This window comes from Argiope bruennichi, chromosome 6, assembly GCF_947563725.1.
Source record: "Argiope bruennichi chromosome 6, qqArgBrue1.1, whole genome shotgun sequence".
NCBI classification, from domain to species: domain Eukaryota; kingdom Metazoa; phylum Arthropoda; class Arachnida; order Araneae; family Araneidae; genus Argiope; species Argiope bruennichi.
Genome location: NC_079156.1, coordinates 57,120,092 through 57,146,914, shown reverse-complemented (window position 1 = coordinate 57,146,914; position 26,823 = coordinate 57,120,092). Strand labels below are relative to the sequence as shown.

At 28.2% G+C, this 26,823-nt stretch overlaps 1 protein-coding gene across 1 annotated transcript; it reads right to left on the bottom strand.

Annotated features, from left to right (window-relative positions):
• Positions 1-7,313: 7,313 nt before the first annotated feature.
• On the bottom strand, positions 7,314-26,703 carry LOC129972756 (actin-related protein 10-like). Its single transcript, XM_056087007.1, has 13 exons — positions 26,498-26,703; positions 22,439-22,511; positions 22,174-22,253; positions 21,954-22,062; positions 19,205-19,312; positions 17,555-17,622; positions 15,855-15,937; positions 15,149-15,184; positions 14,927-15,024; positions 14,170-14,249; positions 13,378-13,459; positions 12,419-12,620; positions 7,314-7,657 (listed from the first exon to the last, which is right to left on the bottom strand). The coding sequence occupies exons 1-13, from the start codon at positions 26,572-26,574 to the stop codon at positions 7,530-7,532; spliced, it is 1,224 nt and encodes a 407-aa protein (XP_055942982.1). The 5' UTR covers positions 26,575-26,703; the 3' UTR covers positions 7,314-7,529.
• Positions 26,704-26,823: the final 120 nt, after the last annotated feature.

Genomic DNA, 26,823 nt, shown 5'->3' with positions numbered 1-26,823 from the left:
CATGATTTATGATTAGAACATTTACAATATTAACATGAAATTATTATATGTATTTTAAGAGTTAAGACATTATTCAAAACTGAAGATACTTTAGAATTTATATATTGCAACAAATCTGTGAAACCATTTTCCTGCTATAATATCCTTACGTTCGGAAAGAGAGATTCACAGACTCTTAATGAATCTCCAATCTTGATGACAAACTAGGCGAATTTTCAGACAAAATTAAAGATTCTGGAAAATGCTGTCTGGCCCTAACTCTAATAAGAACCAAGGTTCAGAGATTCTTCTAAAGAATTCCATTTGATGTTAGCCCCTATTAGATACTTATTAATATCCGAGATACTCGAGAGAATTAATGCTTCCTAAGGTGGTCTGTGTGACGAGTTGGCGAGCTGTAAGCGCTGAGAGCTGTTAATAGAGTTGTTAATGTTATTTAAGAATTGATTTGCTGTCTGCTTGTGTTGTTATTTTCTACAAATGATGTTCTTTATAAGAATTGCTTCTTGTACTTCGAAATTTCCAGAACATTCGTGGAATAAAGTATCATTTTCCATCATCAATTTTTTTGGATTTCTTCTATGGACGATTTACGTAACAATGTAATTCCCTGAAATTTATGGCAAGTTAGTTTTCTTAATGAATTAAAAAAATTGCTAATAGAAGAAAGCTTTTATGGTAATACAAAAGAAGAAAGCATCAAAGTAGGAAGGATAAAAAATGGCGCTCGGAGCATACCTTGATTATTTGACCTACAGACGTTGTTAGTGGCTCAGCAAGATTAAATTGAATTTGGAAAATGCTATAATTTATTTTTTTCCATTTATTATATTTGACTTAGTAAAAGATAAAAAGAACATTCAATTTTTTCTTCTCCAAAGCATTATTTAAGACTGTCGCCACGCTTTCCTTACCCTTGAAAGAAAGCACTTTTCCTTGCCCTCCTCCCTAAGCCACGGCATGGGAAAAAGAAATTAATTCTTTCAAATAAAAAAAAAATGAAGCTAAGAAATTTCCAGTGCTACTCAACAGACTTTAATAAATGCTAACAATCATATTATTAAAATATGTATTCATTTTTAATAATTTTGAACGAACTTCTCCATGCTGAATTAATATTTTTTCGCTGTGGAATAAAAATAATGACCTTATGGTTTTTTTTACATCATATTAATACAACTTTAATTAAAAAAACTTCTTTTTAAAGTATATATTATTATTATAATAAAAGTTAAAGTATAAAAGGATTTTTATTAAAAATTTTTTCGCAGGTTTTGAGGTTTAACATACATGTATTTTGTTAAATTTCTTATATGAAAGTAATTTAAATAATTGTATTTTTAAAATTTTTTTTTGTTAAAGAAAAAATTTTAGAAGAACTTCTAAATGTTTCCATACATTTAAAAACATTAAAAACGCTAATAAGTCAAAGGTAAACATCATAATTAAAATCGTTTTTCTTATTTAATTCGACATAAGTTTCAGGATTTAAAAATATATCTTAAAAATTGAAAATAAGCCAGAGGTGAACATTATAATTAGAAACTGTCATTTCATTTTTTTTCCTTACTATTACTTCTCAATTATTCTTTTAAACTATTATAATTTTTTATTTCCATTCTGAAGAAGTGAAGAAAACAAAGCAATGGTGATTTCTCTTCAATTCCTCTAAGAGAAAAAGCAATAAAGACTTCTGTCAGCTGAGAATAACTGTACTCTTCTTAATTAAAACAAAACTGCATTTATAGGTTTGTACACTTCATACGAATCTAAAAAGCTGGGTGTCCTCAATAATTCAAGTAAATAGATAAATAAAGTAAAATTAAATAAATAATTATGTCGAGTTTACATTCGGCCAGTAGGTAGCGCCTGCATATAATTGATTTTATAAAATTTGTTTTCCAAACATTTTTGTGAAATATTCTTATGATACATTTTGTATCCGAGAGTTGTCCATACATAACGATCACTGTGAAGTTATTTATAACGTTTAAATCATATCAATTATAAATTATTATTATTTAGAGTTTCACTTTTAAACTTTGCACTCCTCTGTATATATAATAATAAAAAATGAGGGCCACGTTTCAAATATATTTATAGGGAAGAGAGAGGGAAGGGCGCAATTTTGGTGTTTGTCTTGGGCGCTCTTTTATATAAGTACGCCACTGGATGTCAATATAAGAGGAAACGCATGAATAGCACTCGTGCTAGTTATAACAGAATAAAAATATCCACCGTATTTTTTTATCAGTGGAAAAAGCAAGCAACAATTCAACATTACCTGAAATAGTAATACATTAAATGAATATTGATATTTACATACAAAAAAAAATTATTTATTGAATAAAATTTAGCATGTAAAAAATTCACACTCATCTCATGCTCTCTAATTTAAATTCATGCAAAATTAAAACCTCAGTAAAATGAAAAAGCAAATAACCTTCTTGTTGTCATAATACAAAATATTTAATAATTATTTAAAAAAAAAGACATTTCATTTTTTTTTTTTTTTTTTTTTTTTTTTTTTTTTTGCCATTTCATATGTTTGAGCACCAATTTCTGCAGATTTGTCAGCCATCAGTTTCATTTTCCGATTTGCAAAGCTTCTTCGTGTTTTTTAGATCTTTTTTTCCCAGAACATTTTTATGGTCTTCTATAGCTTCATAATACCTCATGTGCGCTAATTTTGTGTACAGAAGTATATCTCATGACCTCCATAAAAGTTTATGGCATCATAAACAGTTCTTAGAACAATTAAGAAATCTTCAATAAGATTTTCAACAAGAATATCCTTGTTGATACTAAATCAGTTTCCATACCCCGATACCCATGTGACAATACAATAATTATTTTTATCAATTACCGAAAATTTGTTGGTTTCCATTACATTAGAAAAGAAATAATCTAAACGAATTTCTTCATTAAATTAATAAACCTGTTCTTAGTTTTCACCAAACTTCTTATTGGATCTTTGGTACCTTCTGAACATGCAGGGAAATTTGTACTTTGAATAAAGTTGAAGCGAATCATTTTTTCACTTTTCATAAAATACAACAGTTTTTTTTTTCAATAAACATGAACTTAAACAAGATACAACTTTTAAAAAATCAAAATTTTTGGACATACTTTCAAAGTTTTTTCTTTGTGTGTATGTAATTTTCTTCAGAAATATAATACAATCTGCTATGAAGGGCCTTTTCTTTCCAGTTTCAGTAGCTCCATTAGTATTCAAGTACATTGTAGTCATTATTCCAGTATCTGAACTCTCAGGCTTGGAAACTGAATTGATCTATGCAGAAGTCATATCACTGACTCTCCGACCCGCCCGAAGACACACGGATAAAGAAAACTGAATAACCGGACTGCCGCAACAGCAACATTGGCGGGAACTGTGGTTGAGTCCTAAGGCCATCACCGGCCACGGTACAACCTTTCCCGGAAGAAGTACATGCCGTCATCGATGGGAGGAGCCAGATCCTCCATCTATTTACGTACCCACCAGGATGGCCAGATTCAACCACCATACCGGAAGCATCTTATCCTCTTTTCTAGGTGCCCCCCTGAGGGGTTTGATCTATGCAGAAGAAAAGACTTAGTAGAAAAGAAATGAGCTTACGTAGTTTCGCGAATTATTGTTTGTAAAGATCTTTTATTCGTGCAATGTCTAAGATCGACATTTTTTAGATGAAAAGAAATTGAAAATTTCTTGTACAATACTTGCTTTCATAGAAAATTTCAAAATTCCCTACATTGTCTCCCTTATATAAAGGGTTTTTAAATTCCCTGTATTTTGACGGTGCCGTGGAAATCTTGTTAAGTTACATTCGGACAGAGAGTCTTCCTCTGGATGAATTCGAAATTTGATAGAATTCCACACATTTTGTGTTAAATCATATACAAAATTTCATCTAGCTAGCTCAAACAGTTTCTGAGTTATTCTGTTTACACTGACAAAAAAAAAAAAAAATGTTTACACTTTCAAAAATATTTTTTGGGACTCAGGCAGGTCTAAAACGTGAAACTTCATCCAAATCTTGTGTTGTGTTGTGCACACACACACACACACACACACACACACACACACACACACACACACACACACACACACACACACACACACACACACACACACACACACACACACACACACACACACACACACACACACACACACACACACACACACACACACACACACACACACACACACACACACACACACACACACACACACACACACACACACACACACACACACACATATATATATAATTATTAACCCCTTAACTGTTTTATTTTCTTTATTATCTAATAAGATGACACCTTCTATTTTGGGAATATTTTCTTATTTTGATTCAAATGGAAATCCATTGAATGCTTGACTTATCTATGTATTCGAAGTAATTTTAATATTAAATTATAATTCATATGAATGGTTTATTTTTTGATTACAACTATCAAAATTCGATAAATCGATGCACGTATGGCACTCGGGCAAAATAGTTAAGTGGTTAAATTATTACAAAACTTTTTCTTTGTATATTTCGAATACGAGAAATTAAAAGTAATGGTAACAGAAACAAAAAAAAATGTTTTCGTATTTGCAATCAATTTACCAAATACAGACAAAGCCAATTTTAGTAACTCCAAATAATTTTTTGGCCTACATATGTTGCCAAATCAGGTCGTCACAGCATTGACAATTAATCAGGCACAAAAGTGGTTTAATGAGTACAAATTTGTTTTGTTCAATCAGCAGGAGTAGTCTTCCCAAAACTTTCTTGCATATTCTATAATAATAATAATGCCATCCCAGAGAACGCATTGCATGAAAATGACATACAAATAGTTAAAAAATATTAACTTTTGAAGCGAATTTAGCTTTTTTACTGAATCTATCGGGTGTTCCTTGGCGATTAATTTCTGGCATGTGGTTATTGTATCCAAAAATCAAATTTGTAAGTTAGACGCATTTTCCCAAGCGAATGAAACGAAAAATAGAACAGAAAATTTGATGAATGAAATAGAAATTTGACTACTCAAAATCACATACCAAATTTGATTTAAGTCGCTGCGTTTTTCATTTATCGCATTTACATGTTTTTGAAAGTACAAACCGATAGACAGTGAAACCTATGTTGATTTGGCTAAAAATTTGATAGGCCTCTAAGTTATAGATGTGAAATCTGCGTACCGAATTTTATTTCTCTTCGTTTTGTCGTTATCATGTTAACTTATATTCAAACAGCCGGATAGACAGACTTCCTCTGAATAGATTTTGCACAAAATTTGTCAGAAATCTATAAATTCGGTGCAAAGACCACATACCAAATTTCAACAGTCTAACTCAAAGCGTTTTTGAGTTATTGAAGATAGACACTTATCAAAAATATATTTTTCGAACTGAAGCAAATCTAAGACGTGAAGATTCGTCAAAATCTGAAGTTCGATTTTTTCGACGCTTTTATTACATTCTTTATATTTCATAGACGGAAAAGTAAAAATCCGTCAAAACTTCAAATAACGTAAGATATTTTCTTTTGGTTTATTAATCCACTCTTTCTCATTTCTATATAAAGTATAGTGTGTTTATGTATTCCTTATACAAATTTATATTTTTTTGCTCAATTTCGATAGAATGCAGTACGTTGATTTTGTACTAAATTTGGTTTTTGTGTATATTTGTTGCCAATTTTAAAGAAATGGACATTTTGATGAATAAAAATATTTATTCGTAACTAAAAAGCAAAGATTATATCACAAACACTGCATCACAGCATTTTTCAATACATTAAAAATGTTTGTTAAAAAGAATTTTGTAATCTTCACAAAATATGGAATTTAACATTTTAGATAGGTCCTAAAACACATTCTTGCATCTTTATTTATTGATGGACATATGATGTAAATTTAATTTGGTGGTGGTTTTGTTTCCGGTATGTACAAGGCTATGAACACTATTGAAAACAATTTTCTTAAATGTATTTGATATATAAAAGCAGTATTTTTTGTACAAATGTAACAATCACGATTTTTTTTTTTTAACTTTACTGCTTTCTTCTCAAGTTCTGATTGGAAAGAATTTCCTTTAACTCCTAATCTGATTCTTATTCTTTAGATACATATAGCTTTACAATCAAATGCTGCATGGATATTCATGTAGTCTATTCTAGAAAATGCATGTATTGACAATGACATTGCTTTTTCCAGAAATGTATTGGAAGTCGTCTGTAAATTGCCCAGTATATTCAAGATGTTTTTGTGGTTGCAGAGTAGCTGTCTGGTTTCTGATGAAATGCATAAATTAAGGGAGTGCGGTTAGAGAAAATAGAAAAGATTCTATGTTTTAGAATATATTCGACTGAAGAATATACGGCCAATAGTTCGCTGTCATACATGCTGTATCTTTCTTAGATATCAACTTTCTGGAAAAGAAACTAAGGATATAAACTATGACAAAAACTAAAGATAAAGACTTCAAAATGTCATTTTCTAATAGCAGTAGCATAATACCAATGCAATTATCAAATGCATAAATCATCAAGAAAATTTTTGCATTTTCAGATGGATGAACTAGCTCTGTTACACAATATAGTTGTTTTGAAAAGCTTCTTCTGTACATCGAAGTTTGGTTTTATCCTTTTTCACTTCCCATTCAAAAAGCAATTAATTTTCAGAAGTATGGGGAACAAATTGATGGTAAAAATTGATGATGCCAAAATAACTTCACAATACTTTCCCAATTTTGGGACTGAAATCTCCATTCTTATTCTTTTTTTAATTGGTTTGATGCCAGTGAAAGAAATGCAATGTTTTGATCTATTTATTTCAATTGAAAAAATCAGTATTTTGCGATTTTAATCCTCAGATCAACATCTTGAAGATGTTAAGAAACTAATCAAAGACGCTTGATGTGTCCACAGCTTCATCCTTTGACATAATAATAATATCATGATAGCTGTAAAAACATTTAATGCACAAAGTATGTAATAGAGAAACTGTGCGAAAATTCTTGAACTGTGCCACATTACAGGGTTCAGATGTTATTGTGATTTTTAAGCAAATAAAATGAACATTTCACTTTTTTTTAACACAACAACACACACAAGAATTGCAAATTATGATACCCAATTGGTGATAAAGTATTTATATAGAAAATGGTTTGTATGCAACAATGTTCATTATAAGATTAAAAAAATTTGTACTTCTGTAGAAATTTTAATTTCTCATGTACTAAAAGTGGATATGTTGTTGTTTATGAACACTTATAAAAATACCAAGACTGACACTTTTTAATAAAACAACAGAAATAAATACAATACAGAAAGGATTTATTTTAAAAGTAATAAATTAAAATATTACAAGCATATTTATACATGTTTAAATTGCAAACAACTGCAATGAAGAATTTCTAGATGAAAGCACTAACTTTTATAAAAGACACTTTTAGAAATAAATAACAGACAACCAAAGAATTCAACAAAGATTTGATAATAAAAATAAAATTTCAATGCAATTAAATCATGTTAAAGGCACTTTTCCCCATTTTCTGCCCACTGTTTATCACACCAATCTGGAATGTATTTTTTCTGACGATATTGATCTTTTGTTATTGATCGAGATGGAACTGCCTCTGTTGCACCAAAAGCAGCAGCTGTAAAGAGATATTTGATCTAATTAAAATGTTTACATTTTTTTTTCATTTCAATTTCACAAAATAACTAAGAGAAAACTGAAATATCAAGCATTCTTTAATTAAACAGGAAATAAAAATATAATAATTGTTGTCAAATCTAAATTTTTGAGAATTTTTTAATCATACAGTTATGATTAGCTTTAATGTACAATAACATTCAAGTATTTTTCATCTGCTTGGAAATGAGCAGTACCACACAAAAAAAAATTTCTCAAGAGAATTGAATAGTATTTCAGAAAATTATCAAAATATCTTTTATCAATGAACGACTTGTAACAAAAGATATTGGATATATATTATACCAGATATATTTTCAACAAGACAGCATGAAATCAAAAAAATATAGAGAAAAAAAATGCAGGAGAGTGAAAGAAGGAGGGGAGGGGGGGAGAGATCATTTGGTTCAATACAAAATCAGAGCAAAAGGAAATCACTCGTCACCTTTTAAAGTATAATTTAGCACTGAGTAGAGAGAAAATTCTGATCAAGATAGTCTACATCCACAGCTTCTGCTTCAGCTAAGTGTTTAGTTATTTCTCTGCCTTCTTTTCTTCAATTTCATTGAATAATGAATTAATCATATGGAAAAGTAAGTAAGTAAGTTTGTTTGTTTGTTTAATTACATTCATGTTCTGTTTTGCCAGGACTATTTTATGAGAGAAACCTGTAATTTTGAATAACAGTCAGAAGACAATGACAAGACCTGAGCTGGCACTGCCTCTCCAAACATTTATACAGAGTCAGAAGTAGAAGTTTAATCAATGAAATTAAACTGAATTTGCAATAAGTCCACATGCACATTTAATGAAAACTGGGTTTGAACATGGAACTTTTCAATCCCAAAGCCTACTGAAATCAAGAATAATAAGTAAATGGATTTGAAGCAAAAATACAAAGTGGTTTTTTTCTTCAATGTTAAGGGCTGCTGAAGCTCTACAGTCTAATGGACAAGCTGCCACTGAATACCTTCTTACATATACAATAAAACTATTGACCATACTACCCCATCCTCTCAATGGCAATTTTATTCGACATGAAATTTTTGGCCTACAGTCATATCAACAGTTATCGTCAACTAATCCATCAGATTAGAACTCTTACAAGCAATAAGGATGACTGCTATTCACACTTAATAAAATTTCCAAGGTTAGGTCATCTGTAAAGGATTTTGTCAAGGGAAAGAGAGAAAAGGATGGGGATATACATGTTCAAAAACAACACCAGAACACAAACAGAAATTAATAATTTATTTTCCAATTTTAAGAGAAAAGTGAGCTTTCATAATATCAAGGAATTCAAGCAATAATGATTACTAAATACAGAATACAAAGTTATTTTACCCAAATATATTTTCTTGAATTTAAATTATAACATGTACAAGTTTATCCAGTCAACTTCATGATGGCACAAGAATCAAATATAACCAATAGACTTTGGAGAAACAGATAATAATACTGTCCATTCCTTTAGAAATACTGATGAACAAAATATGAATATACTCTATTATATAAAAAAAAAGCTGTCATTCCCCCCCCCCAAAAAAATGTAATAATGCATTAAAAAAACCCCCCACATAAATGTTATTTTTTTTTCCAGGAAAAAAAGTCTTAAGTCTTCAAAGAAATATCTGAGGAAATTACACATTAGAATTAGTTATAATGTTTATTTTGTCATATAAAATTGCAAATATTTCAGACTGCCCCCCCCTCTTGAACAGCCAATTTTGTTTGAGCTGGAGAGTGATTATTATAGAAAAGATTCATTACAATAGGAATAATAAATGAAACTACATATAGCCGGTACAAGTGAGCAGAAACGTATGTATATGCTATTCAGAAACTAATATTTTTTATTCCTAATTATCAACACATGCAACCATTGTTTCATGCATACAAAAATTAGATAATAATTAGACAAATGACTGTGAATAAGAAAAGTATCACAGCTCTAATTAAATAAATTTATATTTAAAAATTCCATTAGAATGGGGCTGAAAAAATGTTGCACATTTGTCAATATACTTTAAGATATCAAATGAATATTAATTCTTATTAATTTTTTTGTTGCTGATATAATAGTGTATAATGAGCAAGAAATATTTATTTTGGAAATTTCAAAATAATACTCATCCACAATGTTAAAAATAATTATTATTATAAAAAGTTTGTTAGTGAATTTTACACTATACTCTGTTTCACCCTAACTTGGCAGTATTGTAAAAGGCAGAAAATGTGACGCTCCACGTTGGGAAAGAGTTCTCCATCAATTCCGACTTTAAAATGGTTAAAATGCTCAGAAATAATATCATAAATTGCAGAAATCCTTTTTTTTTATCAGTATGTATTTAAAATTATTCTCAAGTTAGAAGTGTTTATCTGTTAAGTATTTTGTAAATAAAGCGAACGAATAAAACGAAACGATTGACATAATGAATTCCACTTTGGCTAGAACCGGTCTTCAAGGTCAAATATTTGGCGCGCTTTTCTTTTACGTCTCCGCCAACTCAACTTCATTTAGTTTCCAACCATTATCATCTTTCATACTTTTTTATTCTAGCTTTTTTACCAGCTGATATTTTTGATACTATTAATCACATTAGTAGTTATTAGTTTTGATTGTTGAACATTTATTCGATTTGTCATTTCTATTCACTTCTAAAATGTCTGAAAAAGAAAAAGTGTTATCACCGAATACGCTGTGCACACCATCAAGACCAGTGAAATCAACAAAAAGTGCAACATGAAAACAAAAAAAAAGGCATCCAGTCCTTTAAGTACCCCTGGAAAGAAGCGACCAGGCTCAGTAGGTAAATATTCAGGTCTTGTAAAATATGATGATTTTACATTATCCTGTATCTGACGAAAAATCCATGCATTTTTTTTTTTTTTTTGTAGAAATGAGATCCCAACATTAGATAAAGTTTTAAAAGATGTGAACGATGATACAGATATCTTTTCGAAAAACATTAACCGAACTACGCTTTACAGAATATTGAAAGATTTAGGGTTTTCTTTTGAGAAACGATGAAACGAAAGGAAATAACTTTAATGATTTATTAAAATAATGTATCAAATATATTGAACAAAATAATGAAAATAAGGAAAAAAATTAATTCTCTGATTTAAAATGATAATATAATAAAGTTAATAAATATTTACTATTTGGCGAAAAATTTGCGAGATAAAGTTCCGCGATCTGCATTTCTAGTAACTTTATGGTTTACAGTAACCCAGTTCCCCTCACAGTGACTGTGATTCGGCATGCTTAGAATATACACTACTGCCAAGTTAGGGTGAAACAGAGTATAGAAGAGATTAGTTCCAGAATAATGATAGTCATACAAAACCTAAATTTTTCTTTAAAAAATATAAATAAATAAATAAAAATAATAATAATGACACTTATAGTTCACAGCTTTGAAAAGAGAGAGGGAAGGGATTTTCTTTTATGTATTAAAAAAAAAAAAAAGAGGAAAAAAATAGTGGAAGGGCAATTTTTTTTTTTTTTTTTTACTAAAATTAAATACTTGTTCAAATTCTATAGGGAGATCAAAGACTATAAATAAATTATTTGACAAATATTAGGTAAACTGATCCTTCTCATTATGTTTATATACATCATCATCACTTTCACATGGATGTACTAGTTCTAAATTACCAAAAATATTTTCCATTATATTGAGTGGGCATGGAACAGTATAACAGATCCATCTGAACAGAGCATCCAGTAAATGGGATAAAATATCTCCTTTCCACTCTTTAAACTGAAATATGCACACTGAGCACAAAAGTAGACTGCCATTCAAATGATATTTACAGATTCTTCAAAACACTGTATACTAAAAGATAGTTTTTTGCTTTAATTCCTCTATACTAATATGGAAAACTTTGGTAGGATCTCAAAGTTGACTTGATTCTTCCAATTCCATAAATAAAATAAGAAAAATACTTTTTTCTATAAAACTGTAAGTGTTCCTTTGTTGCTTTTCTATTATATAACTAGTACAATTAAGCAAAAATAAATAAATAAATAAACATTTGCTATGAATAATTTCTCTCAATAATAACAAGCTAAACCTGAAAAATATTTACTTTTACAAATCAGAATTATATGCAAATTTAAAATACTGAAATAACAAAAGCATTGATAAGTGTGGGGGAGGAATGACAGAAAGTAGAATGTGAATGAATGTTGGAGGAAGTAAAGGCAGAAAGAATGTATTAATGTCATGATATGCTTTTATTTTCTTTGATTTTACTGTTGTGTTTAACAATCTACCAGTTCAGCGGAAAATCTTACATAAATTTTAATTCATTTTTTTCCCTGGATAAAATGTATTAACTTATTTAAAATTTATAAATATATTTAATAAGTTTTTACAAATAAAATTACATGACCATTAAATATATAAAATAAAGCTTTTTAATTATTTTCCCAGTCAAAAATATCCAAAAGCCAATGAAAATCCTTGTTTTCTAGATAATACTTTCATTGGAGCCATGTGATTGGTTTGCATTAAGAATGCTTATGACATAAAATACATTTTAAAAAAAATATTTATTATTATTTTATCAAAAGCATATTTTAATTTCACCTCACTCTTTTCACTCACCTTCTTTTCTTATTCAAATAGTATTTGTACATAAATTAAACAAATTCAATGAATGAGAAGTTGATGTTAAATATGGACATAGAAATGATCAAATAATGTTAGCTTACCACCAAGCCAAGCCACATAATTCTCCTTTGCAGGAGGATTATGTATCTTAATTTCCTTCAGAGGGAGTTTCGAAGAGTATCTAGGATCATCCAAGAGCATCTTAATTTCAGTGAGCAGGGAGTGTTTAAAACCTGGAAGCATGGCTGTACCACCCATTATTATGACATTGTTGGCCAATTCCTTCCGTGTATCTATTGGACACTGCAAAAATAAGAGACTATAAACAAAAATGATATATTTTATTTTTTTTAAAATAAATAATTCACAGAATAGATAGAGAGTCAGACTCGAACAAATAATTGTCTCCATCCTCCAAAATTATGCTCTTTCAGGACAAAATTTAATATTTTATGATTGGCATAATATTTGACATAAATATGTAAGAATGTCCTGCAATTTTTACATATTATCACACTTGTAATTCGTCTCAGAATGTAAGTTTGTAGTCATGTAAAAATTTCAAAACTATATAACTTTTTCAATATATGCAATATTATTCATCAATTTACCAATATTGTATAATCACTACAATTTAGATATTGCCTTACATGATTGTAACAAATACTATATTTCTTTCCACTTATAAAGAAAAACAACTATAAGAAATATTGAATAATTTTCTGCGATTCTTTATTTTGTCTGTCTGTAATAGACAAAAAGCTATGATACTATTATTCCTAATAGTAAAAGTATCAAGCTGTATTTTATTCTTTTGGGGTATAAAAGAATTGGAAACCTTATCATAACGTTTCAAACACAACATTTTTTTTTAATTAGAAAATAATATCATGAATTAAGATTTTGAAATAAGATTTGATTATAGATTTTGAAAAACAAAAAGACTTGAAATTCCATAGCTACAGCTGGGTCATAATAACCCTGCAACTAGTAAAAATATATCTAGACCTGCTTTTATATGATTAATAATTGCAGCAAAGAAAATTGCTCGAACACTTGCCCGTAATAGAGAATCCAATATCAGAGTAGCAATAGATTTGTTATCAGCATCTTGTTCAAAGAGAAGCTCGGCAGCCCACTCTCTAAGAAAACAAATCCACAAAAAGAATGAATCACATTAATAAAATTTTCAAAATATTATGGAATTTGACCGTAATTTTAAGCCACAAAATAAATTTATAAATAGATGAAATATTTTCAAAAATGATAATTAGATAATTAAAACATACCTTGAAACTAATTCAAATAAACTTATAGACACCAAAACAATAATTTTAAGTGAAATTATTGCTTTGAATTATTTACTTAACATTGGTATTTTCAAGAAAGGAAAATAAGAATGTTTTCTTCTATTTTCAGTAATTTCATGGTTAAGATATTTGTCTTTCTTTGACCATACGTAAGTATTATCTCATCTTTCTTTATTTGTATTAAATCATTCAAACACATGTGGTGATAATATGGAACTTTGCAATATCTAACTAACATCAATTATCTAAAAAGTAACTTGACAGATCCCCTCTTCTAACATAAAGGGATACAATTAAAATGATTTAGTAATGCAACTATTATATTAGTCAGTAGACAAAAGAAAATAACTATCTAAAGCAATAATTGTACCACTTGCAGTAAAACCGATAATTTCAAAATTTTGTCCTGCACATGTTATGACAGTAATATTAAGTATTATGGTTATTGAATAGAGTAGAATAATAAACAATAATAGTTAATTAAAATATGCTGCGAAATTATCATAGAAAAATGTAAAGATATATTTATGCTTTGATTCTACCTAAGTGTTCCAGGAATGGTCAAAATTTTTTCTCCATCAAGAGGATATTCAACATCAGGAGGAGGAGTAGGAACTTCTAGCTAAGTAGAAAAAAAAATTATTATCAAGGTAAAGCTTTCACATCCCAGAAAGAATAAAAATGATATCTCAAAACTAAAATTTTTCAAAACAATAGAAGTCTGTATAAAAGAAAGACAAATAGTAAAACATAATCAAGAACAATGTATTTCAAGAAGTTGTTACAAAGCAATTCACTTTCAAAATTTATACTTAACTGTAAATTTGGTACCTTAATTTTGTGCAAATATAAAAGCTTGCTCTTTTAACCCAAAAATTATTAATGTATGAAAATAAAGTATCAATTACAGACTAATCAAATTTAAAAACATGAATTTTGAGAAAAATTTATTTATAATCAACACAATCTTGGATCATATGATTACAAAAAGTTCAAAAACAAGAAATAAATCTATGAAATATATTATTTAGAGAAAATTATCAAGTGCAATTAAACTTTTAATCACATTAATGAACAAAAGTTCACTTTCAAGATTTTAAATAAATAAATATATATATATATATATATTTTCATATGAACTAACAATATTCATTCCTTCCAATATATATGTTTAAATATTTTTGAGAGTAAATTGCATGGTAGTCTTTGAAAATGTGTCCAGCAATAAATTGTAGAGGATAAATAAAATAATTAAAAACAATCAATGATTTAAAATAAAAAAAGAAGTTAAAGAAATACCTCAGGATCAGGTGACACAGTTCCTTTGATTCTTTTTCTACTTTCATGGGCTTGAAGAATTAAACCTCTAGCACGACGAGTGATAAAACATGTTCGAACTAAAAATATTTCAAATTAATGAATTTCATGAATCTTTCTACTTAAAGAAACAAACAAGAAATTGAATAGATCAATAAAATAAATAACAACTATGAATCTTAAGTATTCAAAAATTACTATTACCTTTAATGTCTTCTAATACAGATTCCTTCAAAGGTTCTACAAACAAGAAATAAATTTTAAAAAATTACATTTTTTATATAGTTTATTATTATTAAAATACTAGAGAAAGAAACAACTCAACAGACAATTTATTACACTGAATTATATAATTCAATGTATCATCTGATGTAATCAAGACTAATTTATGAGCTATTTTTTTTTGTTTTAAACACAATAACTAATATTCCATGCAGTAAAATTTATGTTTAAAGCAAAAGTATTTAATCTCATGCAACTTATTTTAAAACTTCAAAATAGGAATAATGGGAAAATGTACTATTAAACTCCATTTAACCATTTATAAACTTTTTGACAATGTCAATTTAAATAATCATTGACTACAGGAAAAAAAAACCCATTTGAAAATGGTGGAAAATAGTTAATAGTTACTTACCTCCTAATTCTTAAGTAAGCATGAGAAGAAAAACAATTTTAGACAATGCATTTAGTAATGAATATAGTTATTTAATTTTAAATGGCAGATATTACTGATTTCACATTTCATATAATGCAAGTTAAAATATAATGACAGATTTAATGAAAATGTGAGAGTTTAAAGTCACTCAAATATTGATGAAAATTTTTCTAAATTATTTAATGAAGAGAAAATCCCATTTTAAAATTGCTTTCTTTGATAAAAATGAAACATGCTATAAAATGAATTTACCTGATAAAACTTCAGCTAATGGCCTTTCAAAAGGTGCAGATGTTTTAACATAAGCTTTTTCCATTAATTCAGCCTCTATTCTTCTGCATGGATAATAGTGCAGAATAAATATTAAAAAAAATGAAAATTATTGAATAGTAATGCATAACAACAATAAAAATCAACAAACCATTAATATATAATTCATATCAATTAATAATGTAAGAAATATTTTCTATTGATTACTATTTTCAGGCACAATGAACTGAAATTGTTTTTAATTTTTATGTTATACCTAGGGATTGCAATACCGGACTAAAATTTCAATACTGGTATTCGGTATTTTTTAGATCTTAATACCGGGATACCGGTTTTAATACCGGTATTAGAAATTTTAGAAAAAGGAAGAAAACACAAGTGTTTCTTTGTTTTATTTGCCAGTTTTATTATAAAGGGTAAATATCACAAAAAATAATTTGTAACTTATAAATTATAACAGTATATAAAGAATCACAAAAAAAGTAAATTAACAACTTATTTATTTAAATCACAAAAAAGTATAAATATCACTATTCAGTCTGTGGTACTATTACAAATTTTTGAAATGTCATCTTAAAAAACATAATGCATCAGTTGTACTGTCATTAAAGCTGAAAAGTAATTTTGTGTAAAAATTACCAGCTGTCGAAAACGCTCTTTCGGCATCTACGTCTACGTTCTTCAGATAGTGATTTGTGCTGTTCTTTCATGATTGCAACATGAAATTTATTGTTACATTAGCTGTTAATAAATTAAAATCTCTCCGACATAATGCCTCTTTAGTCAGTTTTATTGGAAGTAGAACTGATATAGTTCTGGATATTAAGATGAATTCACTGTCTGAAAAAATTAATTTGCAGGTTTAAGGCGATTATTGCTTTTTGGATTGGATTTCTAAATTTCAAAAACCGTTCCATCATTAGGAGTAAACTGTTCCACCGTGTCTTAGAATATATTATTAACATATATTCTGTTTTATTTTCAGTTAGTATATATATTTTTAATATGAAATTTTTTGTAGGGGAAAGTTTAAATATCGTAACAATTTTTCGAACTGTATAAATTATAGGAAGCAATTCTTGATGGGTTAATATTTCATCCTCATTAGCAATATCTTCTTCCACAATTACATTGCCATTATCTTCATTGTCAATATCATTCTCACTCTTACTCTCTTCAATGTCGGAATCCGAAGTTTCTATAACCACAATATTAGGATTCTTCTGTTCTTTAACTTTTTTGGTATAATATACATCTGTTACTCCTAATTGAAATCCATGAGCATAGGACAATTGCTGATTTGCACCAATCAACTTTCCAAATTTTTTCATAACTGTTGCTCCATTATTCGTTATAGATACAATATCTTCTTTCAGGGATAATCCATGTTTCGCTAATTTATATTTAAACAATTAATTAAGCCATTCATTAGCTAATTAATTTCGCCAGTTGGGGAGACATAAAAACAAAAACGTATAGTATTTTGCTATGTTGGCGATCCCTGAACATATAGTGGAGACAATTTAAAAAATTTCTAGTAAATACCGAAAGACCGGTATTTAAACTTGTGAATACCGGTATTACGAAATTGTAAAATGGCTCAAAATACCGGTATTTGGTATCCCGGTATTGCAATCCCTAGTTATACCTAAACATAAATGCCCACAAAATTATTTACTTACCTATGAATAAGCTGTCCACCAACTGGAAGACTTTCATAAGTATTTAGAATAGGAACACCACAGTATATCTATTGCAGTTAAGGTATAAAATATAAAAGCAGTGACTTTTAAAATACTGAGTCAAGAATAAAAGAAATCAAAGATGCAAATATGGAAACAGGTTCATTATATTTTATCACCACATTCAACTTCAAAAATTTAACAAATAATAATTTTATATTTAATGCACACTTATTCCCCTTCCTTCCATTAGTATTATAATAAATTATGCTAATTTTGTTTTATGATATCCTGTTTAATATAGTAAATTAACAAATAAATGTTGTAACTTTGAAGATAAATATGAAATATAATTTTAAAAAGTGTAAATGAGGGAATTAAAATATGTGATCAAATATATAAGAATGGCATCTACTCACTAAACATACAATAATGTGAAGACATTAAAATTCCATGAATTTAATGTGAAAATGGTTTGGAACAATTGATGTCTTTTTGAGGACTACACCAATTGACCACATTTGGTGTATTTACATTGTAATCTCATGATCATAAATTTAAAAATTCAAAAAGCAAATATTAATTCTGAAATAGAATGTGTTCTTTCTAGCTAATTTTCTTGAAATTCCACGAAAATTTTATAGTTAGGGAAAGTAGCAAGCAAAATTGTTGCATAGTACACATATATTTGATTACCCCATAGTAAGCAATTAAAAAGTTTCAGCTTTAAATGCAGTTTTAAAATGTTGAATGATTGTTAATTTTTATAAAGTTTTGTTAATAATATAAAATAATAATTATATTCCCTGGTAAATGCATTATATAGATTTATATGTTAGAAAAACAATTAATTTTGACAGGTAATAGTTTCTTAAAGAGTTTTCAATCTTTTTGTGATTTTTTACAGCAAATATCAGTTCAAATAGAGTTTTCCATCACATTTTTAAAAAGTCTAAATTTAGTAAATTATGCATAAATATTCATACAAATGTATTTCATTTTGTTTAAAATCAGCATTAATATAAAGTAACTTTATAGTTAATAATTATTTTCTATTAAAATATCTTTATTTCTTCTTCCAAAAATAAATTATTGATGAAGTTGAATAATATTATTACTCAGGATGTTTGCTTTGATTTATTACATTTATTAAAATGAAATAAAACTATTTTTTTTTTGTTTTACAAACAAAGATAACACTGAAAATAAACTTTTAATTTATAAGCTTGCCTTCAAAAATGGATGCATAAGAATAAATTATTTTTCAACTATTTATTTATGATTAAAAGAAGTTTGATTGAACTTTTGAAAAATTTTGAAACATCTTAATTATAATTTATTCAATTTTTTTTATTTCATTTGTATTATAAAAAAATGCCATTATTAATAGAACAAAATTGCATAAATTTGCACAGAAGTATAAAATAAGTGTTGCACAGAATTATATATATATATAAATCAGGATTAAAATACAAAAATATTATTTGATCTTAAAAATAATCTATGTATGTAGAATTGAAAGACATCTTTTTACAGATTTAATTATTCAATTAGTCAGATGTTTACTTAATTTCATTCCTATGAGTAGAGATATATGGGGGCAGAAGTCAAGAGGAACACTTGCACTAAATTAAAAATGAAAAAGGATACAGGTAAAACAATTGTTTCAGAATAACCTACATCCATTACCAAAGCAGAGGAAATTCCTAGAGTAAATAGGGCCATGAGATGAGAAGGCACATACACAAGTGATGGAATCTGAAAATAAAAGATATTTGTTAAACTGATAAAATGTTTATTGCAGTTTGAAAAAAGTAAAATGAAATAAAAAAGAATAATAAAATTTAAGTAGAAATAGAAATAGATAAAATAAAAATGATTAAGTAAAAATATATGTATGAAATAATCAATAAAAACTCTCTTTATCTCTCTAAAATTCAAACTAATTTCTATTCTGTTCTATTTTTCAAACTGTTTCAAAACACTATTATTTATTTCATTCCATTTTTAATTGCTTTTCTAATTTGGTAAAATTCTGCTTCTATGGCACAAAAATACATAAAAAATAATTTTAGAAAGTCTTAGTGATTTTCGTAAAATTATTATTAAACAATCTGCACAGAATTCTAAGATTTTTTTTTAAATTCACTTGTTTTGCTGGCATTTGAAATATAACCAAATGTCTACATGGAATGTAAAAAGGTAAAAAACACCTTATGAAATAAAAAAAGATGAAAACACACACACAAATATCCAGCTGGAATAATTTAAAAATGTTGTACATGATTAAGTAACTGAAAAAAAAAAAGTGAAGTACAATTTTAAGATACTAAAAAAAACTACATCTAAGTAAAAGCAAAATTTTTCTGAAGATATGAAGCATAATTTTAAGCATTGAAAATTGTACAAAGTAATCCATTTAATTGTAGTCTTGTGAAAAATAAACATCAACGGAAATATTCTTTAAAAAAATATAAAACTGAATTCATATTGCCAAAAGAATTTTAAACTTAAAAAATGGATACAGAAAAACTATCTGAATTATTACCATTTGATTTAAAGAGGCTGGATATATCTCTATTTATAATAAAGATGAATTGTGTTGGTGTTCTACAGGCCAAACTATCTGACCAAATTTGACCCAAATATATTTTAGAGAGTGAGAACATGCAGCTTGTAGAAATTATTCCATATTTTTTTACTATAACTTATGAATTATTCCCACATAAAATTATTTTTACATTGTTTTAAAGCCCAACAGATTATCCTTTCAATGATGCCAATTTGGATTAGGTAAAAATTTTTAGTCTAGATTTAATAAACATTTAAACATATTTAAAGTATATTTCACAAAAATATTTTCATTGTTGTGAATGAAACTGAAACTGTTTTTAAAATTTCATCAAACATTTGACTGTGATTTTCTTCTACTGTTGAAAGCTAAAGGATCCTGTTTAGAATCTATATAAGTTTATGGGATGAATAAAAACATGAAATTACATTGCCACTAAATAAATTTAGAGATGAACCAGTATTATGATGTCATGGAACTAATTTCCAGTAGAAAAGTTCATATGCACAATGAAAGGAACATATGCAAAACTTTAGATAGCAAAGTTTTAATGCCTGATGGAATCATGGATAGGAAGTTTTATTTAAATGATTTAATTAAAATTAAAAATAATCAACATCTCCAGCAAACCAATGGTTCACCAAATGCTATATATACTTTTTTTATGGATTACTTCAATTCCACCACTAAGTCTGCAAATTCACTGGGTTCACTTGTAGTGGTCGTATGGTGTCAAAACAATCGGCAGATTGCAATAACGAACAACGACACCATTTATTTAACATGAAGACACTAATAGAAAGATGAAAAATACAGGACAGAACACTACAGCAAACAGTAGCCCACAAGCAGTAATCAACCACAGCACACAAAGCGGCCAGACAGAATTCAACAGAAGGAGAGATTTCGTGCTGCTTCATTCTACGTCCTCTCCAAATATCTGCAAATTCTCCACTGTCTCCTCACTTTAGCTGCATCCAGCTGCTGACACACTACTACAAGACTGGCTACTCCACCCCGACACAATGCTGCATCCACAATAAATGCCAGGACTTGGTACATAACTCAGTTCAGCAATCGCTTGAACTCTACACAACGCTTATTCTTTGTTGCTTTGTTATTCTCTCGACTACTCGAAACTTGGCTACGACTCTGATTGACTGACTGCAGTTTGAGACTACTGGCCTTTTACAGTTTCTGGGATGCAGACCGAGAAGGCTCTTTACTAATCAGGCATATCTCAGTGTCTATTGAAAGAATTGTTAAAATTCTTGAAGTTTCAAGCAATATCGATTTTGTCGCCAAGCTCTGGGATCACTGGCACCCGAGCCCGAGCAGCATCCAATACAGGTGATCTTAAAACGATCTTTCCAGTGATCGAATTAACCGTGCTGGGAAGCAACATTACAGATTTGTAACAATATACATATAATTAAAAACGAGATATGTTGACATTTATTTAAAAAGTGCAGACATAATATAGTACCTAAAAATAAAAAGGCATTAATTTTATATATGAATTTCAATGATTCCAATCCATAACCATTTTTGAATGTTTGATGTGAATTGGCAGACAATGCTACATCACAGAGAGGGAGGGGGGGGGGAAAGAGCTTCAAACCATTAGCACAGTAATTAATACCTCTTAAATAAAAAAAATATTCTTATTTTGGAATGAAATAATAAAATATCATTCACCATTTTAAAGAGCTTTAAAAAGTTAACGATAAAAAGATAAACAAACTAAATGAAAGTGAAAATTACAGTTGCAATAGATGTATTGATGATAATTATATATTATAGACATATGTATAAAATAAAATTTACTTCGAAATGCATAAACAGAACTTCAGCTAAAGTGTTTCGGAATACTGTAGGACATAATACAGATTCCACAATAACAACTCGACGATCTTTAGGATTTACTGCCAAATACCTAGAAAAAATTATATTTTAAAAGCAACAAAGAGAAATAAAATACAGATATTAACAATATAATCAATTTTATGTTATATTCATTCAGACTGAAAATAAAATGATTATTTACTTGAAATAAAGCCTGTGAATGAATTCTTTCAAAACTATATACAGATCATCTTTTGTCTGGTAATTCCAAATTCGAACAACCTAGAAAAATTTTTATATATGAGAAGTGTTCCAAGAAATGATCAATTTGAGCACAATAATGAACATCTATTTTTCTTTATGTTTAAGTATAAAAGCAATTAAATTTTTTAAAAAATTAATACATAATATATGTTTGATATTGTATATATATAATATTTTCAGAAAAAACAGTAATATAAGTTTACTTTTCCAGTTTGTGGATGATTTACTTCAGTAGGTATAATGAACCTTGGTCCCAGTTCTCTTGCAAATCCAACTCTAAGGAGGAAAAAAGAAAAAGGAATAAATTTTAAGGCGTTTTAGTTTACAAACAGTAAACATCAATAAATATGTTCACTTTTAATATTATACAGTTATAGATTCATTCATTACCATATCATGTTTTGTTTACTAAAATTTCAAGAAACTTGACATTTCCCACAATTCTTGGAAAAACTAAATTTTTAAAAAAAATGTGAGCAAAATATATATAAATTCTAGAAAACAGGAGAGGGAGTTAGGTCATGCATAAAAAAATAATAAATAAATTTTAAAAAAAATCTATTGAGCAAAATACACATAAATTCCATAAAAAAGCGGGGGAGAAGAAAAAATATGCATGTACATAAAACTCAAGATAAAACCACTTTTTGTGTCTGGTTTCTTGCCAAGCATGACAAAATCATGCCAACCATCAAAAGTGCACTATCTTAGATAGCTAAAAGAAAAGTAAAAAATTACTAATATGGTTGTAATAAAAAAAAAATATTAGGATTTCATTTTCTGAAAAATCTCCTCCCCACCACACAAATAAAATTCTTGTCAAACAGGCATTATTAAAAAAAAGTCAGGTCAAATTTTAAGTCATATAATAAAGACAAAAATTTATATATTACAGCTTTTTTAACGGTTATAGTAAATTATACACACACATATATATATGTATTATTTATTTTTACTGATTTAAAATACAAACAAAACTCGATAAAACAAATAGGAGAAGGATTTTAAAAAATTGTTTATTCAAAGGAGTTTTATTTTATGAATATCTTCAATAACGTCATTGATTTTTTTTTGTCACTGCATATTAACTTTTATTTAAATAGTATGTCATGAGTTGCAAATTCTTCTGTATTTCTATTATTAAAAATCTAATTATATAGATATAAAAAATTCAGTTTATTTAAGCTTTTAGGATATTTTTCTTTCCAATGAAATAAATAAATAAATAAAGAACTGAAAATTCACTGAAAATCATGCACTGCCTTATCAGAATTAATTGTCTTTCCTTTTATTCAAAAACGATTGTATTTCTCTTGAAAATTTTCACAAAAAGAAAAAGTGAAAAATCATTGAAAGAAAGGATATGCATGATGATGTCAAAGGGAAGTATATTTTCATAAAGAAGACATTGATAGAAAATCAATATTAAAGTGGAAGGCTTCTAGTTTCCCAATGCCTCATAAAATTTAATTATTGCACCTTACCTATTCAGACCATGACCACATATAAGTGATCACATATCATATACGAGATAAGCCTTCCCGTCTCTATGGGTCCACGATTATGGCCAGGTGATTTCTATTTGGAACATTTTATTTAAATTTTTTAAACAACACTAAGTGGAGGTTGAAGTTCTTTATAATTTTGAAGTATATCTCGCAGAACATTGACCTTTAATACACACTTTCGGTTCCAAGCTTTTTAAATTTTTTAAAACTTGATTCGGAGTATTTAAATATGCAAGCAATCACACATTTTTGGCCCTTTTGAGAGGATTCAGCATTTAAAGGGCCATGATTTATTTTGCACTGGGTTTTTGTTCATATTTTGACTGAATGAGGAAAGGCTGGAATACTTATTGGTTTATGTAGAAGGAATAGCTTTGTCATTTGCAGTTTTGAGAAAGTTAGAGTATTTTGTATGTTTTTGGTCAGTTCTATTTTGCCTTCCCATTACAAAAAGAGTGAAATACCTAACAGTCTAATCGTATGGCATTTGATCTTCATATGTGGGCAGGCATTGGTTTGTGTTCTGCATTTCTAGATTTAATAGATTTATTGGTATAAGCAAACAACTCTCTAAAAGTGCATGTTTGATTTAAAGAGACACCAGCATTCTTGTCGATTCCTTTAGTTTTTTCTGGTTAGGAGAATATGGGAAAGTTGCGTTCAGATGGCTGTTGCTGGGGGTGAGAGTGAAATATTATACAATTTTTATAACTTAGTTTTCATGCATATAATATTTATTTTTTATGGCTATAGTTAGAAGTTGAGTGGTTTTGCTTATTTCATTCAATTTTATTAATGTTATCATCTTAATACATATTAAGTAATAGCATATTACAAATACTATTTGTAAAATTGAAGTTATTACATTAAAATGATGATTTTATATGAATTTTTTTTGTAAAATCAGGATTAATTGCAAAAACTGTGTTGGGCCTGTGGCGATGCTCCACTTTAGAGTATTCAGTCCTGTGAGAGAGCTTCATTCTCCATGCGCTAGTCCTGAAGGGGTTAATTTGTGATATTAATATGAACCATCATGCTAACACTACAAGTTCAAAAAGGTACAGATTCATTTTTTTTTTCCTTTTTGAAAATTGTTATTTCAAATGTGTATAAAACTTATTTGTATGTACCATTCCATTTCATTAATGTCAAATGGTCAAAGTTCGCTTTTAAGATACTATTTTAAAAGTATCAAATTCTGGTTTTATTAATTAAAAGATATATTTTTTAAGATTAAAATAAACTGGTTTCTGCTTCATTAATAATTGACAGTTTTTTAAAGATGTTTTTACACAACTGATTTACATTATGATAAAAAGATGAAAGAATAAAGACTATAAACAATAACAAGTAGTTCAACTTCAAATTTATATTTGTACTAAAATGCTTTTATATCATTTTGAACACGAGAAAGGATGTTAATTAAAAAATAAATTTCAAAACATATAAAAGAAATACCAGGGGTGTTTGTGGGACCCCAAAAAATCCCCTGAAACTTTTACGGACTTACTACCGACATTTTGGAGTTTCGAGAAGGGGGGGGGAGAAATGAAAAATTACAATTATGAAGTATTGAATGACCTAATTATAAAAGTTCAATGAATTACTTTTTTTGAAAAATTAAGACCTTTGAACCCAGGTCACGTGATCGCACATCTGGTCGAGCGAAGTCTCACCCTTTTTTTTTCTGCCGCGCCTACTTGCCGAAAAGAATCCAGAAGAGAATGTCAGAGAACCGGGGGAATGAGTCATAACTCGCAATAAGGAAAGAACAAAAAAGAAGTTTTTTCCCCCTTTTCACGCATTATCACTGTCTTTGGAGAAAGAAAGGAAAAGTTTTCACCACACACACTGACCTTGCGTTTTCTGCTTTCAAAGCAAACAAAATTACCCAGATCAAAATAAATAATTCATTATTATTCCTACTTCCTTTTGAACGACGATCCCCGGAATTTCCGGGTATCGAAGTTCAAAATCCCCGGAATTCCGGGGTTTCCCCGGAGCACAAACACCCCTGAAATACACAATATGCCAATTTCTCTTGAAACTTATATTACTCATATTTTTAAAAGAAATTTCTACATTTAATTGCATTTAAAAATAAGAATTGTTTATTTATATCATATTTCAAATTGTTAGAAGCAGTGAATGTACAAATGGAAATGGGGAAAGAAGTTCAAGCTTAATTTTTTTATCAATATATAACATAAATAACACAATGCTCATACAGACTATGAATAAAGGAACTAAATAATTTGATATATTTAATACTGAATGACAGATAACACAATGCTCATTCATTAGTACATTATAGATTCTAACTCTTTAGGAAGCTTCTAAGTAAGAAGAAGGAACTAGTATCAAACAAAAGAAAACAAAAATTCTATATAGGAGATTAGTGCAAGGTTTCTAAAAAAAATTAATATTACAAAAGTTGCTAACAAAACATTTTCCTAGAATTTGAAATAAGTACCCACAAACATTGATTTTTAGTAAATGTTACAATCAATTTTTTTCTAAAGGTTAATTAATCAAAAAATTAAAATTCACAGAGAATCTTCCATTATACTAATTGAAATGGATAATATTTAAATATAAGTTTGTAGCTAAATTAAGGAAATATCCATACGAATCTTCGAACATTTTTATTTTAAAATTAAACAATGTTACTCATTTGATTCCAAATGATAAAAAAAAAAAAAATCAATTTGGAAATAAGTATGAAGTTATACTCAAAATATTCAAACTTACTTTGTATAAGCTGTACCAATATCAAGAATAACAGAATGTTTTTCTGCAACTACCGCGATAGTCTCATACATCGGCATGTTTGAAGATAGACGATGAGTTTAATATATGAAGAATAAAAAAGAAGAATCACAAGAAAAGCAAAACAAATTCACTGTCGTGGGAGAATCTCCGACAGAGCAGACACTTCGAAAGTGAATTTTATTGGACAACAGAGCTGTTGCCAATATAATCTTTCGATTTCTGAAATTGTATTCAGAAAATGAAATAGATTTGACAAAATGTTTGTTACAAAGATAAATAAGAAGGATTTAAAATATTGATATTTT